This window comes from Talpa europaea (assembly GCF_964194135.1).
Source record: "Talpa europaea genome assembly, chromosome: 7".
Classification (NCBI taxonomy): domain Eukaryota; kingdom Metazoa; phylum Chordata; class Mammalia; order Eulipotyphla; family Talpidae; genus Talpa; species Talpa europaea.
The window spans coordinates 91,928,947-91,942,961 of NC_140074.1; the positions used below are offsets into that span (position 1 = coordinate 91,928,947).

Below are 14,015 nucleotides of genomic sequence, written 5' to 3' on the forward strand. Positions count from 1 at the left end.
CGCCTCCGACTCCCCCGGCGGTGGCAGCAGCAGCGGTCTGAGTACGGGCCGGGCCAGGCCCCCGGCGTCTCCCCGGAGGAGGAGCCGGAGGGGGAGCCGCGGGGGGCGGGAGCCGGGCCGGCCCCACGGCGGCCCTGCCACAGCCAACGAGCAGGGGGCCGGGGCCGGGCCGCTCCCCGTCCGTCGCCGCCGCCTTGGTTTCCGCCACCGTGAGGGAAACGGCCGCCGCCGCCGCTGCCTTCGTCACCTCAGCTTCCGCCCGCCGCCTCCCCGGCTGCTGCCTCAGTCCCGGGACCCGCTGCTGCCGCTGCCGCCGCCGCTCCACGGCCTCCACCTCCCCCTGCCGCCGTCGCCTACTGCGCAGGCGCACCGAGCACCCGCCCGCCTCGCGCGGGGCCCTGAGGGCCACGGCGCAGGCGTCAAGGTTGTCGACCCAGCTTGCGCTCGCCAGCGCATCAGGGCTTCCACACTCCCTGCCGCTCTCTCACGCCCCCTTCTGGTCGCTGACTTGCGCTTGCGCAGGACGAGATCAGCTTTCTTTCTTCGCCACCCCACCACTCCACCACCCCGTCTCTGCCTTTCCCCGCCCCACAACACTGAGCGCTAACCAATCCCGGGGAGGGAGGGGCCGCGTTCGCTGTGCCGGATTGGGTGCCCGCTGCTCCGGTCAGACCACACCCACACCGCGGAGTTCCTCCAGCCTGGGACGACTCAGAGATGGGCATGCGCCTAAGTGACTGCTTGGTCACTTTCCCTACCTTTGTCTTTCTTGGTGCGCACGCTCCAAAGGAAAAAAGGTCCAGAGGCAAAAAAAAAAAAAAAAAAAAAAAGGGGGGTCTGATGCGCATGCGCTGGACTTCACCGCTGTCCACACGCTTATGTGGATGCTTGAGCTTCTGTAAGTCTATTCTCTGGAAGGTTTAAGAGTCAGGTTTTTGGCCTGAGAGATTCTGATAATGCATACAATGAAAGGTTAAAGAAAAATTTCAAGGCAGTACCGAAAAGCAACTTATATAAGCACAAAATTTGATATCTAAATGCTGAGGAAATTCAAAATAGGAAAAAAATTTGTGGCATTAGAAGGAAAGGCTAGGTTTCTTGAACTGATATAAGCAAGAAACTTAGGTAGACGTGAATTAAATGCACTAGAATCATTTAGCATGTAATCATTTAGCAAGTATTTATTTAGCCCTCACTGTGTTCCAGTTACTATTCTTTTTAAGATTTATTTATTTATGCATACAAGAGCTGGGGTGTAGGCCAGAGGTGCGGTGGGGTGAGAGGATTCACCAGAGATAGAGTGGGGAGCAGAACAGGAGGATCTACTGAAATACATTGCTGGGGGGAGCAGCGGATGAGACAGAAAAGGTCTAATGAGACAGGAGAGGTCTGATGAGACAGGAGAGATCTGCTGTGCCATATGGGTCACCTCCCTGGCCAGGAATCGAACTCGTGCTGCAGTGGCTCAGGTAGGATAGCTTCGTAGCGCTGACGCTCAACCCCTTGCACCACCAGGGAGGGAGGCCCCTTCAGTCACATTCTAACTGCGAGGGATACAAAGACAAGGCGTGTTTCCTGATCTCAAGGAATTTATAATATATTGGGAAAGGGTCAGATGATTAAAAAATAAGTTCAAACAAATAAGTTAAATAAGAGCATAGAGTTGTTTGAAGATATGGTAGAGATGAGGGCTAGGGATAGAGGGAATCCCCAGGAGACAATGGTTAGTCCTTCGGAGTGGTTAGGGAGACCACTGCAGAGGTGATGCAAATTGAAATGTGAAGGATCAATGGGAGCTCACTAGAGGAAAAGTGCAATAAAAGTATTCTTGAGGAAACAAGGAATACAATGATGCAGAGTAGCAGAGTGGTCTTTTGGGAAACCACAACTAGTTCAATAGCATTTGATTTAAAGTAGAGAGCTGTAGGAAGCCACTGAGTATAATGTGATAAGCTTTGTATTTTACGAGACTGAAGAACAGATTGAATAGTTGGGCGTTCCTGATGGCACACGGGGTTGAGCACAACACTGTGAAGCTGTCCTCAGCCTCTGCAGCATGAGGTTGATCCTCAGCATGCCAGGGAGCTGACCCACATGGTGCAGCAGACCTCTCCTGTCTCGCCTGTTGCTCCCCTCAGCAGTGTATTTTAGTCAGTCTGCCTGTTCTGTTCCCCACTCTGTCCCTGGTGAACCCTATCACTTCCCGCACCTCTAGCCTGTACCCCAGGTCTTATATGCATAAATAAATAAAAAGCAAACCAGATTGAATAGTTAAGGGTGGTTCCCAAGGCAGTCTTCCTGACTGTCAGCAAGGGTGGTACAAACTGACTTGAGTCTGTTAAATTTGTAGTAGATTCAACAAGAATTGATGATGAGGGTGGGTGAGGATAGGAACCATCAAAGAAGTGGAAGATACACAGGATGATACCCAGTTTTGTTTACTTAGTGACCGATGATTCTAATCAGGGATGAGAGAACAAAGGAGACAAGGGTTTGGTGAAATTGATGAGTTGAGTTTGGTTTTATTAAAAATTCACTATTCAGGGGCCTCCCCTGGTGGCACAGGCGGATGAGCACAGCGCTGTGAAGCTGTCAACAGCCTCTGCAGCGCCAGTTTGATCCCAGCCGGCCGGCGAGGGTCCCACATGGCGCCGCAGACCTCTCCTGTCTCGCCCGCTGCTCCCCTCAGCAGTCTATTTCGTCAGTCTGCCTGTTCTGTTCCTCACTCTGTCTCTGGTGTATCCTCTCACCCTCCCACACATCTGGCCTGTACCCCAGTTCTTGTATAAATATTAAATCTTTTTTAAAAATACACTGTTCAGGTGGATATGATCCCTTCTCTTCAGTAAACTTCTCTTTCAGGTCATAACTTAAAGATTTATTTTATTTATGCATACAAGAGCTGGGGTGTAGGACAGAAGTGGGGGGGGGTGAGAGGACTCACCAGAGACAGAGTGGGGAACACAAACGGCAGAGCGACCGAAATACACTGCTGAGGGGAGCAGTGGGCAAGTCAGGAGAGGTCTGCTGCACCATGTGGGTAGCTCCCTGGCCAGGGATCGAACTTGTGCTGTAGTGGCTGTGGACAGCTTCATAGGCTGTATTCTTGCAGCACCAGGGAGGCCCTCAGGTCATAACTTAAATATAATTTCTTTAGCCTTCAACTATGCCCACACTGATTAGATCTCCTGCCACACACTGCCAAAGGACCTTATTTTTTTTTAAAAGATTTATTTTATTTATGCATACAAGAGCTAGGGTACAGGCCAGAGATGTGGGGGGTGAGAGGATCCACCAGAGACAGAATGAGGAACAAAACAAACAGATTGACTGAAATACACTGCTGAAGGGAGCAGTGGGTGAGACAGGAGAGGTCTGCCTCACCATGTGGGTTTCTCCCTGGCCAGCCAGGGATCAAACTTGTGCTGCAGAGGCTGTGGATTGCTTCGTGGTGTGGTGCTTAATCCCCTGTGCCACCAGGGAGGCCCTCATGATGTAATATTAATAATTACATGTACTATATGTAATTATTATATGTCCAGTATCTTTCTTCTGCTGTCATACTGTAAGTTCTGTGAAATTAGACTAAGTTCCATGTTTGTTTGTCACCACCACTGGATAGCCAGTGACTACCACAGTTCCTGGAATGGCAAATAATAACTTAATGAAGGAATCGATGTCTTGCTAGTCAATGGACACTCAGGTGTGTGGCCCAGGAGAGGTCCGGGCTAGAGAGGTCGATGTGGGCATCATGAGTATGTTAGTTATAGATAAAACTATCAGAGAAGGGCCTCCCCTGGTGGCGCAGGTGGTTAAGCGCCATGCTGTGAAGCTGTCCACAGCCTCTGCAGCGCCAGTTTGATCCCAGCCGGCCAGCGAGGGTCCCACATGGCATGCAGACCTCTCCGGTCTTGCCACTGCTCCCCTCAGCAGTGTATTTCGTCAGTCTGCCTGTTCTGTTCCCCGGTGTGTTTCTGGTGAACCCTCCCGCACATCTGGCCTGTACCCCATTCTTGTATAAATAAATAAATAAATCTTAAAAAAAAAAAACAAAACAAAACTGGGCCTCCCCGGTGGCGCAGCGGTTGAGCGCTGGGTTGCGAAGCTGCCCGCGGCCTCTGCAGCGCCAGTTCGATCCCCGGCTGCTCCCCGGCCACGGGAGGAGGGTCCCACATGGCGCGCAGACCTCTCCTGCCGCCCGCTGCTCCCCTCAGCAGTGTACTTCGGTCCTTCTGCCTGCTCTGCTCCCCGCTTTGGCTCTGGTGAATTCTCTCACCCTCCCGCGCTTCTGACTGTACCCAGTGCATGTATAAACAAACAAAACAAAACAAACAAACAAATAAATAAATAATACATGCCTCTTAAAAAAAATTTAAAAAAAAAAACTATCCGAGAAAATTAACTCTAAAGAAAATTGTACATTGAGAAATGATTTGGGTCCATGATATAATTTTCAACTAACTCAGTATTTAAAGGGCTGCCAGGGCCTCCCTGGTGGCGTAAGGATTAAAGTCTCAGCACTATCAAACTATTGCCAGCCACTTGGCATGCATTTGATCCCGGGCCAGGGAGCTGACCCACATGGCGCAGCAGACCTCTCCAGTCTCGCTCGCTGCTCCCCTCAGCAGTGTATTTCAGTAGATCCGTCTGTTCTGCTCACCACTGTCTCTGGTGAATCCTCTCTTCCCCGTACCTCTGACCTACACAGCTACATTCTTGTATACATAAACAAAAGTAAATTTTTAAAATATACAAAGTGATGACAGAGGTATGTTTAGTAGCATAGGAAGATGTATATGATATATTGTTTCATGAAAACAGCAGGTTGCAAGAGTATGATTCCATCAACTCCTACCCACTTAATTAATTATACATAGTTATATACATTGGAAAAGTCTGAAGAACTGACAGCAAAGATTTAGCAGTAATTATGTAAATAAGACTATGGATTCTGGGCCCCCCTGGTGGTGCAAGGGGTTAAGTCTCAGCACTACGAAGCTATTGGCAGCCACTGAAGCATGAGTTCCATCCCTGGCCAGGGAGGTGACCCACATGGCACAGCAGACCTCTCCCGTCTCACCTGCTGCTCCCCTCAGCAGTGTATTTCAGTAGATCTGCCTGCTCCACTTGGTTTGCTCTCCACTTGGTCTCACACCCCCCCCATCTCTGGCTTGCACCCCAGCTCTTGTATGCATAAATAAATAAATCTTGAAAAAAAAATAAGGCTATGGATTCTAATTTTATATCTTCTGATTTTTTACAACAAATCTGCTTTACTTGTGTAAAAAATATTATCAAAGTAGGACTTGCCCCTGTTTGTCTGTCTGCATGGGCCCTAAAGATTTAGTTGAAAGTGAAAATAAAGACTTTGTGACTTTTGAAGTAGAAAAAAACAGTAAGTGGTTGAGATGACTTTTAAAAGTTGGGGCAGGGCCTCCCCGTGGCGCAGTGGTTGAGCGCTGGGTTGCGAGGCTGCCCGCGGCCTCTGCGGCGCTGTGCTGCTCCCCGGCAACCGGAGGTGGGTCCCACATGGCACGCAGACCTCTCCTGCCCCCCGCTGCTCCCCTCAGCAGTGTACTTCGGTCCTTCTGCCTGCTCTGCTCCCCGCCCTGGCTCTGGTGAATTCTCTCACCCTCCTGCGCTTCTGACTGTACCCAGTGCTTGTGTTATAGGACAGGGAGAGGGGCCCCTCTCCCTGTCCTATAACACTTGTATAAATCAATCAATCAATCTTGAATAAATAAATAAATCTTTAAAAAAAAAAGTTGGGACAATTGCTTGTTGATTTTGATTTTTCCTTTGTATTTATTAGTCTTTAATATGGGGGCAGGGAGAGGAAGGAATAGGGTCAAAATAAGGGGGGGTGCAATTATATGGGGAATATAACCAAAATGAAAATGCATACATTGTGCAAAATGAAAAATGATGTAAGAATTATATAAAATAAAATATTAATTAAAAAAAAATCCTGAGATTGTTAGGTATTCAAAAGTGAAAAAAGAAAAAAGTTGGGGCAAGTGGTCCTTCCACGTGCCACTGATATGCCACCACTAGGTGGCAGCCTCCTCCATCTGTTGAGTAGGTTGAAGGAACTGCCTGCATCTTAGATCCTATACATCTCAGTACAAACATTGGAGGCTTGAGTCAGGGACCCAAACCAGATCAACAACCCTGATATGCCACGTTGACTCCTTGTTCTTCTTTTCTCTGTATTTCACAAGCCAAAGCTTGGGCCCACCTTTACCCCAGGGACTACATCCACTGACCAGAACATTCTTTTTTTTTTTTTTTTTTTAAGATTTATTTATTTACGCATGCAAGAGCTGGGGTATAGGTCAGAGATGTGGGAGGTGAGAGGATTCACCAGAGACAGAGTGGGGAACAGAACAGGCAGACTGACCAAAGTACACTGCTGAGGGGAGCAGCAGGCGAGTCAGGAGAGGTCTGCTGCACCAAGTGGGTAGCTCCCTGGCCGGCCGGGGATCAAACTCGTGCTGCTGAAGCTGTGGATTGCTTCATAGTAAGTATGATATGATATATTGTTAACCCCTTGCACATCCTTCACCTGAATCATTCTCAGAATAGTTCCACAGTCTCCCTTCTTCGCCTCCTGACCAGAACATTCTGGAAGGGTTGTAAAGACGCTGAAGCTTATGGCATCATCAACTGATCTTGGCAACACCATATTAGGATGTATTTCTCATTTATTTTTCACTGCCAACAAGTCCTCTCCCAACCCTTCTTTCATGTCTGTGGACATGATCTCTGAGGAGTGTTTGAGGTGGTGGGGAAACACAGAGATCCCTAAGGGGTGGACAGCATCACTTTCCAGCCAGCACTCTCATCGCCTGTGCTTCGAAACGAAAGGAGTGCCAGCCCTCAGCTTCAGTCAGATCTTGGGCTCCCAGGGCCTTGTACAAGTCCATGGCCCCCTTGTTCCAGTCAAGGACTGCCAGGCGGAACTGGGAGCAGCCCTTATCCAGGGCCACCTGTGGAAGAAGACATCACTCACTTTCCTGAGGTTAAAAGGAAAAGGGTCCTCACTCACTTTTAACCTGGGTGCCTCCTATAAATCTTTATTTTTCCAGGGCCCAGTTGTAGGGAAAATATTCCTCTTCTTACCTCAGCCACCTTTCTTATTATTTTGGAACCAATCCCCTGACCTGTCAAGGGACAAAAAGGGATTGTTTGAGTTGAAGGGAAATCAGAAAAGGTGGCAGGGGATGAACTATGAGTTGTTTTTCCCACCCCAGCCTCTGCCTAGTACCCCGATATTCTGGCATCACGTAGATGTCTTCCAGATAAATGTTTCGTCCCTTCCACGTGCTGTAGATGAAGTAATACAGCCCAAAGCCCACCATGCAAGGCCCTGAGGAGAGAGAAAGAGAGAAGGAATCAGGCTGCTGGGAGCCTGGGGAAGAGACTTCTGAGGCTGACTGGAGAGGAGACCCCTGAGTATCTTTACCTTGTGGTTCCCCTGGGGCAGGAAGAATCTCTGCTACCAAACAATGAAAGAAAGGGTTCTCTCCAAAGCCATCTGCTCTCAGGGCTGCAGGGATCAGAGTTGTGACAAAAAGAGAAAGAGGTCCTGGGTGAGCGCGCATGCTGGAAGTATGTTGAGGAACCCACCTCACTTCTTCCCCAGTCTGATTAGGGCCCAGGTGCCGGCCCCCACCTTCTTCACTGATCTTCACCTGATCTGAGAGTTTCTCGTACTCAGCTAGTTCCTGCGGCGTGGGAACAAAGGCTCGATTAGGGTAGGAGGAACCCACTCCTCCCGGAGCAAGACCCCAGCTCTCACCTCCTCCCTTTCCCCCATTTTTAACCACCCCCTCCTCCGCCGCACCGCTAACCCCCTCTGGGACCCCGGTTCCCGGCCCGCAGCCTTCACCTGAATCATTCTTAGGATAGTTCCACAGTCTCCCTCCTTGGCCTCTCGGATCCTCACGGAGGCCATTCCGTAGCGTCGCCTGGGACCGAAGTCCAGGACCCCCACTTCCGTTCTGCAGCGAAGGGCAACTGGACCCTAGGGGAGAGACCTCTGAGGTCTCTTAAAGGGCCTACTAACTCGGATCCCAAAAGCCCTGGGCTGGGAAGCGGCAGCGGAGATCTGGCTACCACCGGGTGGAGCTAATGGGCGGTCAAGGTGGTCTCCACTGCGCCTGTGGCCCCTAAATTCCGAATTCTGCCCCTGCAGGCGCGCACCAGCCAGCCAATCAGCTTGCAGAGCAGGCACGTCCCCGCCTCCAAACACACCTCCTTCCTTTTCCCTTCCTCCCCGCCAGCGGGTCTTGTGACTGAGCAGGGGTCAAGGCTAGACTGCCATGGCCGCCCCGCTGTTGTTATCTGCGTGTGCCAACCTCCACTGGAGAAATTCCATGGCTCAAAAGTCACTCCATAGATTTTTTTTTAAGATTTATTTTATTTATTTATGCATACAAAAGCTGGGTACAGGCCAGAGGTGCAGTGAGGTGAGAGGATTCACCAGAGACAGAGTGGGGAGCAGAACAGGAAGACTGCCTGAAATACACTGCTGCAGGGAGCAGCTGGAGAGACAGGAGAGGTCTTTTGCGCCATATGGGTCAGCTCCCTGGCCAGGGATCAAACTCATGCTGCAGTGGCTGCAGATAGCTTGATAGTGCTGAGACTTAACCCTTTGCCCCACCAGGGAGGCCCACTCCATGTTTTTTTTAGCTGAAATATGCAATGATTTCTGCTCTACCCTTCAGGCCTCTCATCCATTAAAGTCCACCCAAAACCTGGTCTGACCCCTATACTCCCAGCTCTGAAAGCTGTTTCCTAACATTCTTGAATGGCTCAAAATGTTACTTCTCTTGGAGACATTTGTATTTTAAAATGGGTCAGGGAGAGGATGATGCATTGCTATTGGTAGATGGCTAGCATTGTAATAAATAGATAGGGAAGTTCTTTGGGAGCGGTGTGGGGGCGGATTCTTCTTCAGATCCACAAAATCACACTCAGACAATACCTCCCTATAAAACCTGATTCTGAGGCTTAAGAAAACACTTCAAAGCAGAGGGAGGAGCTCAAAGCAGGTAACCGGGCACTGTGTTTGCATTATCTCAATTAATCCTCTTTCATAACAACCCACAAAGAAGGTATTATTTTTCATATTTTACAGGCATAAGGGTGGAATGACTTGTCCATAGTCACCCACCTAGATATCTGGGATTCCATGTCTCAGCTCTAGTCCTGATGGACGATGCTGTGGGAAGCAGGGTAGGACTAGACCTCAGGCTGGTGGAGGCAGCCTTCCCAGTTGGGCAGAAGGGAGGAGGACCCAGGTCAGGGTCTAGAGGAGGAGAGGGGAAATGGGTGTCATCTCCCAGCTCACAGACATTCTCAGCAATGGGGGAGAGAGGGAGGACAGTGAAGGGACTCTGTCCCTCCTCCCATTAGTCCTCAGAGGGGCCACAGGGTCAGTGCCCCTGTCTCTCAGCCCCCTCCTTCCCCCCAGGGCAACCTTTAAACCTCCAACAACAATGTGCAAGGCTGCCTGCCCCCCATGCATTTTCCTCAGAGTTGTCTGAGTCCAGGAGAGGACAGAAGCTGATAATGGAGAACAGAAGCCCACTGGTCATGTTGTGTTTTCGTTCTGTGCTGCTGCTGCTGCTGGTACAGCCTCACGGCCACCAGGGACAGACCCTGAGACATTTACTCCTCACCCAGGTACCAGAGCTGGGCAGGGTGCTCAGCCCTTGTGTGTGTTTAAATGACTTTTGCTTTCTTTTCTTTCCTTTTCTGGCCCCAGAGCAGCAACTCTCCCTCTGTTACCTGTGGTGTGTGCTTTTTCCAGCTTGTTTATCTTCTCTTTCTAATAGAGTCAGGACCCTCCTGCTGTGTGCCTCAGCAATGGTCCAGGACAAGAGCCCATCACCATCATGACCTTTGACCTCACCAAGATACAAAAGTATGGGGTTGACCTAACTCCTTAACCTTGTCCCTGGCCCTACCCTCCAGCAACTCTTCTTTCCCTATCTCCCTCTTCTTTTCTCTCCCTGAACTGCACCTTACCCAGCCCCATATTTCTTCTGTTTTCCAGAGCCTCTTCCTCCTTTGAAATTAGAACCTGGGATTCCGAGGAAGTGATTTTTTATGGTGATACCAACCCAAAGGATGACTGGTTTATGCTGGGACTTCGGGATGGCAGGCCTGAGATCCAACTGCACAATCAGTGGGCCCAGCTTACAGTGGGTGCTGGGTGCCGGCTGGATGATGGGAGGTGGCATCAGGTAAGCCAGATCTGGTTCTGAGGGAAGGGGGTGTGTGAGCTGGTCCAAGGAAGAGGAACAGAACCAAGCTATAGGGTGGGCATCTGTTTACCGTTTACCATCGTCTCACTTCATCTGTCAAAATCCTTCTAAAGTTGCTATTCTTGTCCCATGTTTTCAGAGGGGAATTCTGAAATGTGCTAAGTGTATCAACTGACAAGTCCTGAGTGAGCCAAGGATGCTTGCTGACTCTTCAAACCTGTTGTTATACGAGGCTGCTTCTGAAGAAAGTGGCAGAGGCAGGTCCCAGAGGCCTCTGATTTTACTTCTCTCCTTCCTGCAGATGGGAGTGAGGATCCATGGGGACTCAGTGCTGCTGGAGGTGGATGGGGAGTTGGTGCTCTCACTGAGACAGGTCTCTGGGCCTATGAGTAACAAACCACAGCCCATCATGAGGATTGCACTGGGGGGACTGCTGTTCCCAGTCTCGGACCTCCTGTTGCCAGTAATGAATCACGGGGATGGGAACCATGACCGAAGGTGATAAGATTGCTAGCCAGGCAGCCATGTGGTTCTACTTCTATGCTTTTGAGAAGAGGGAATGAAATGAGACTGCATGGGGGCGCCAAATATGTGTATTCAGAGAGGAATAACCTAGGGCGGGGCTCAGATGTCCTGATTAAGAGATGCCCCGGTCTTTCCTTCCCCCACCGGTTCTAGTTGGTCCCTGCCCTGGATGGCTGCCTGCGCCAGGGTAACTGGCTGGACCAACAGGCCCAGATCTCAGCCTCTGCCCCTGATAGCTTCAGAAGCTGTGCTGTAGACTCCCAACCTGGGATATTCTTCCCTCCAGGAACTCGTGCAGAATTCAGTCTCCAAGGTAAAGGCTATTTTTCCCTGTCCGCTGTCCTCCATCTCCCTTCACCGCCAGCTCCTTCCCTCTGTGAATCCCCGGCCTTGAGGCCTCAGAAGGATCATTTCTCACCTCCTCCCCTCTCCCCCCAGATATTCCCCAGCCTCAGGCAGAGCCCTGGGCCTTCTCACTGGACCTGGGACTCCAGCTGGCAGCAGGTTCAGGCTACCTCCTTGCCCTGGGCACTCCAGAAAACCCTTCTTGGCTCAGTCTCCACCTCCAAGATCAAGTATTCAGTGGACCCCAAAAGCTGTGGAGGGGTAGGGGAGGAAGGGGGTGCCAAACACTCATTATTATGAGGCTTAAGAGTGGGGGTGGCTGACCAGAGCAACATCTCTAAGCTGCCCGCAGTGAGCAAAAATCTTTTACTTAGATTCTATATTTACTTGGGGTAGGGGCGGTTTTATAGGTCAATACAGGAGAACTGAAGCAGGATTTAGGTGGTGGGGATGACCAGTATGTGGAGGGCGTGACTCAGGCAGAATGAAGGGAGCTGGGGTGGGGTCATAAGAAGTAGATGTGGGTCATTCTGTCCCCCCTTACCTTTGTCCCTGTCCATGTACTCTGCAGAAGGTGGTGCTATCTACCCGGACAGGGGCTGGGCCCAGGCTGGATCTACCCCTGGTCTTGGGAGTTCCTCTTCAGCTGAAACTACATGAATCCAGGGTGGTCTTGAGCCAGGGGCCAAAGAAAGAGATCCTTACTCTCCTTCCCTGGGATGATGAGTCCCTTCTCAACCTCTGGGCCCAGCCCCAGGGGCATCTCTTCCTTGGAACTTTGCCAGGTAAAAGAGACTGTTGTTCAAGTTCCTCAGCACACCATTGGAAACAGCTTAAGAGATAGGAGAAGATGGAAAAGGGTTAGGGGAAGGGAATCTCTGGGAGAGAGTGACTTCAAAAACTCTCCAGTTAGGGCCTCCCTGGTGGCACAGCGGTTGAGCGAAGCTGTCCGAAGCCTCTGCAGCGCCTGTTCGATCCCCGGCTGCTCCCCGGCCACCGGAGGAGGGTCCCACATGGCGCGCAGACCTCTCCTGCCGCCCGCTGCTCCCCTCAGCAGTGTACTTCGGTCCTTCTGCCTGCTCTGCTCCCCACTCTGGCTCTGGTGAATTCTCTCTTCCTCCCGCCTTCTGACTCTACCCAGTGCTTGCATAAGAAAAAAAAGAAAAGATGTATTAAAAAAAAAAAAAAACTCTCCAGTTAGAGAACTGGAAAAGTATAAAGAAGCTCTGGCTCTAATCCACCCTAATGCCCCTCTAGGAGAGGCCTCTTCTGCCTCTTTTTGCTTGGATGGCCTTTGGGCACAAGGCCAGAAGTTGGACATCGACCAGGCCTTGAACAGAAGCCAAGACATCTGGACTCACAGCTGCCCTCACAGCCTAAGTAATGATACTGATACCACCCATTAAATCCCTGTCTAAGGATCCTCTTCGAATGTATGTGTCATTCATTCATTTATTCAACAAATATTTACTGTGCCCGTGCACTATACCAGGCATTGTGCTGAGTATTTGGCTGTTTTGATGAGCAAAATCAACATTGGTTCTTGCCCTCTTGATGCTCACAGTCTCCTGGGGAGGCAGCCATCCATCAAGTTCTAACAAATAATTGGATCACTAGAAGCCCTGATAAACACCAAAAAAGAGCAGTCAGGGAGTTAAGAAAGGTTGAAAGCCAAGGCCCTTACCATTATACCTGGGGGTCAAGGAAGGCTTCCAGGGGAAGTAGTGACTTCTCAGGCTGGGATCCTAGCACCCCTACAACATCCTCCCACCCCCATACAGGATACTTTCTGGGAGGCAGGGGCCACTTCCTTCCTTAGCATCTACTGTCTTGGGGACTTTAGCTTCCTCCCCTTGTGCTAGTCAGAGCAACCTGAGAGGTCAGCAGGGAAGGGGAGAAATGGAATTTGGTTGTCTCTCCCCATTGGCCCTTCAGATTGTCCACTGCTGTCCAAAGAAGGAGCAGCAGGGGGCGTGAGAGGGTCAAAGAGAGATGGGGGCAGGTGTTCTGGGAAAGGAGTGAAAACAAAGAGGAGATCAGAGGGAGAAAGCACCTCTCTCTCCCTTAGGTTCACTCCACTTGCTGCATTCCAGATGAATTTGTCTGTACTCCATTTAACAAAAACTGGCTTGTGCTGGTCTCAGGGAAAAACAGATGAGTATATCTGCCCTCAAAGAACATGGTGACTGAGCCCTTGGCACCCAGGCCTCAGGAGCCAAGATGCTCCAACCCTCCTTGGGCACCCTCTTGAGTGAGCCCTGAGCCTCCTGGAAAACTCTCATATTCAAGCCCTCTTCCCAGAGCTTCTAGCTCCCAGCCTTCAGCTCTCTTGGTAATCCTTATGTCCTAATCCAAAGCTCCCTGCCCACCCTGGGGAACCCTAAGATTTCAGATCTCAGTCCCCACAACTCAATCCTCACCCCACTCAAGAACTGCTAACCCCTCCCCCATCTCCAGATCCCAGGGGGATCCCAGTGTCCCAGCCTCCTAGCTTCTTTCAAGGATCTTCCTATAACTAACCTAGGCAAAAGGCTAAGACACACTGGACCTGCTGTTCCTTCTGCAGAGGTCATCTAGGGCCTAAATGACCCATCCCAGCATAAAGAGGCTTCCAGAGAGTCTCTGTGGTAGAAGACACAAAGCCCAGGCAGCAAACTGGGGTTACTCCCAATCTCTGATTTGCTAGGTATACAGCCAGCTCCACCCAGTCAGAGTGTTTTGCAGGAGAATCTTCAGCATGACTGGGGAGCCCAATTTCAACTCTGGTCCCTGGGCTATATTCACAGTCAGGCTATGTTCAGGCCATTTGGATATGTCCATTCAAGTGATATTTACTGAACACCTGGCGTAGTAAGCACTATTTAGACACTG

The 14,015-nt window shown here is 50.5% G+C and overlaps 2 protein-coding genes and 1 pseudogene across 5 annotated transcripts in view; 1 reads left to right on the top strand and 2 right to left on the bottom strand.

Annotated features, from left to right (window-relative positions):
• Nucleotides 1–14,015, bottom strand: part of LOC311173822 (large ribosomal subunit protein eL27-like) — a 754,061-nt pseudogene that overhangs the window by 75,328 nt on the left and 664,718 nt on the right. The window lies entirely within an intron of this gene.
• SAT2 (spermidine/spermine N1-acetyltransferase family member 2) lies at nucleotides 6,822–7,957 on the bottom strand (the record flags this gene model as incomplete). Its single annotated transcript, XM_084237535.1, has 6 exons — nucleotides 6,822–6,989; nucleotides 7,123–7,163; nucleotides 7,268–7,369; nucleotides 7,466–7,549; nucleotides 7,676–7,727; nucleotides 7,892–7,957. The coding sequence occupies 6 exons, from the start codon at nucleotides 7,955–7,957 to the stop codon at nucleotides 6,822–6,824; spliced, it is 513 nt and encodes a 170-aa protein (XP_084093661.1).
• SHBG (sex hormone binding globulin) lies at nucleotides 9,888–12,550 on the top strand (the record flags this gene model as incomplete). 3 transcript variants are annotated; one of them, XM_084238223.1, is made up of 7 exons in its annotated part: nucleotides 9,888–9,931; nucleotides 10,064–10,253; nucleotides 10,576–10,737; nucleotides 10,953–11,112; nucleotides 11,238–11,374; nucleotides 11,716–11,929; nucleotides 12,402–12,550. In XM_084238223.1, 7 exons carry the CDS (start codon nucleotides 9,903–9,905, stop codon nucleotides 12,548–12,550), a joined length of 1,041 nt encoding a protein of 346 aa, XP_084094349.1. The 3 variants fall into 3 exon arrangements, with proteins under 3 accessions (XP_084094349.1, XP_084094350.1, XP_084094348.1); XM_084238224.1 differs by having other exon boundaries at nucleotides 11,007–11,112; XM_084238222.1 differs by lacking the exon at nucleotides 9,888–9,931 and having other exon boundaries at nucleotides 10,117–10,215; nucleotides 10,630–10,737.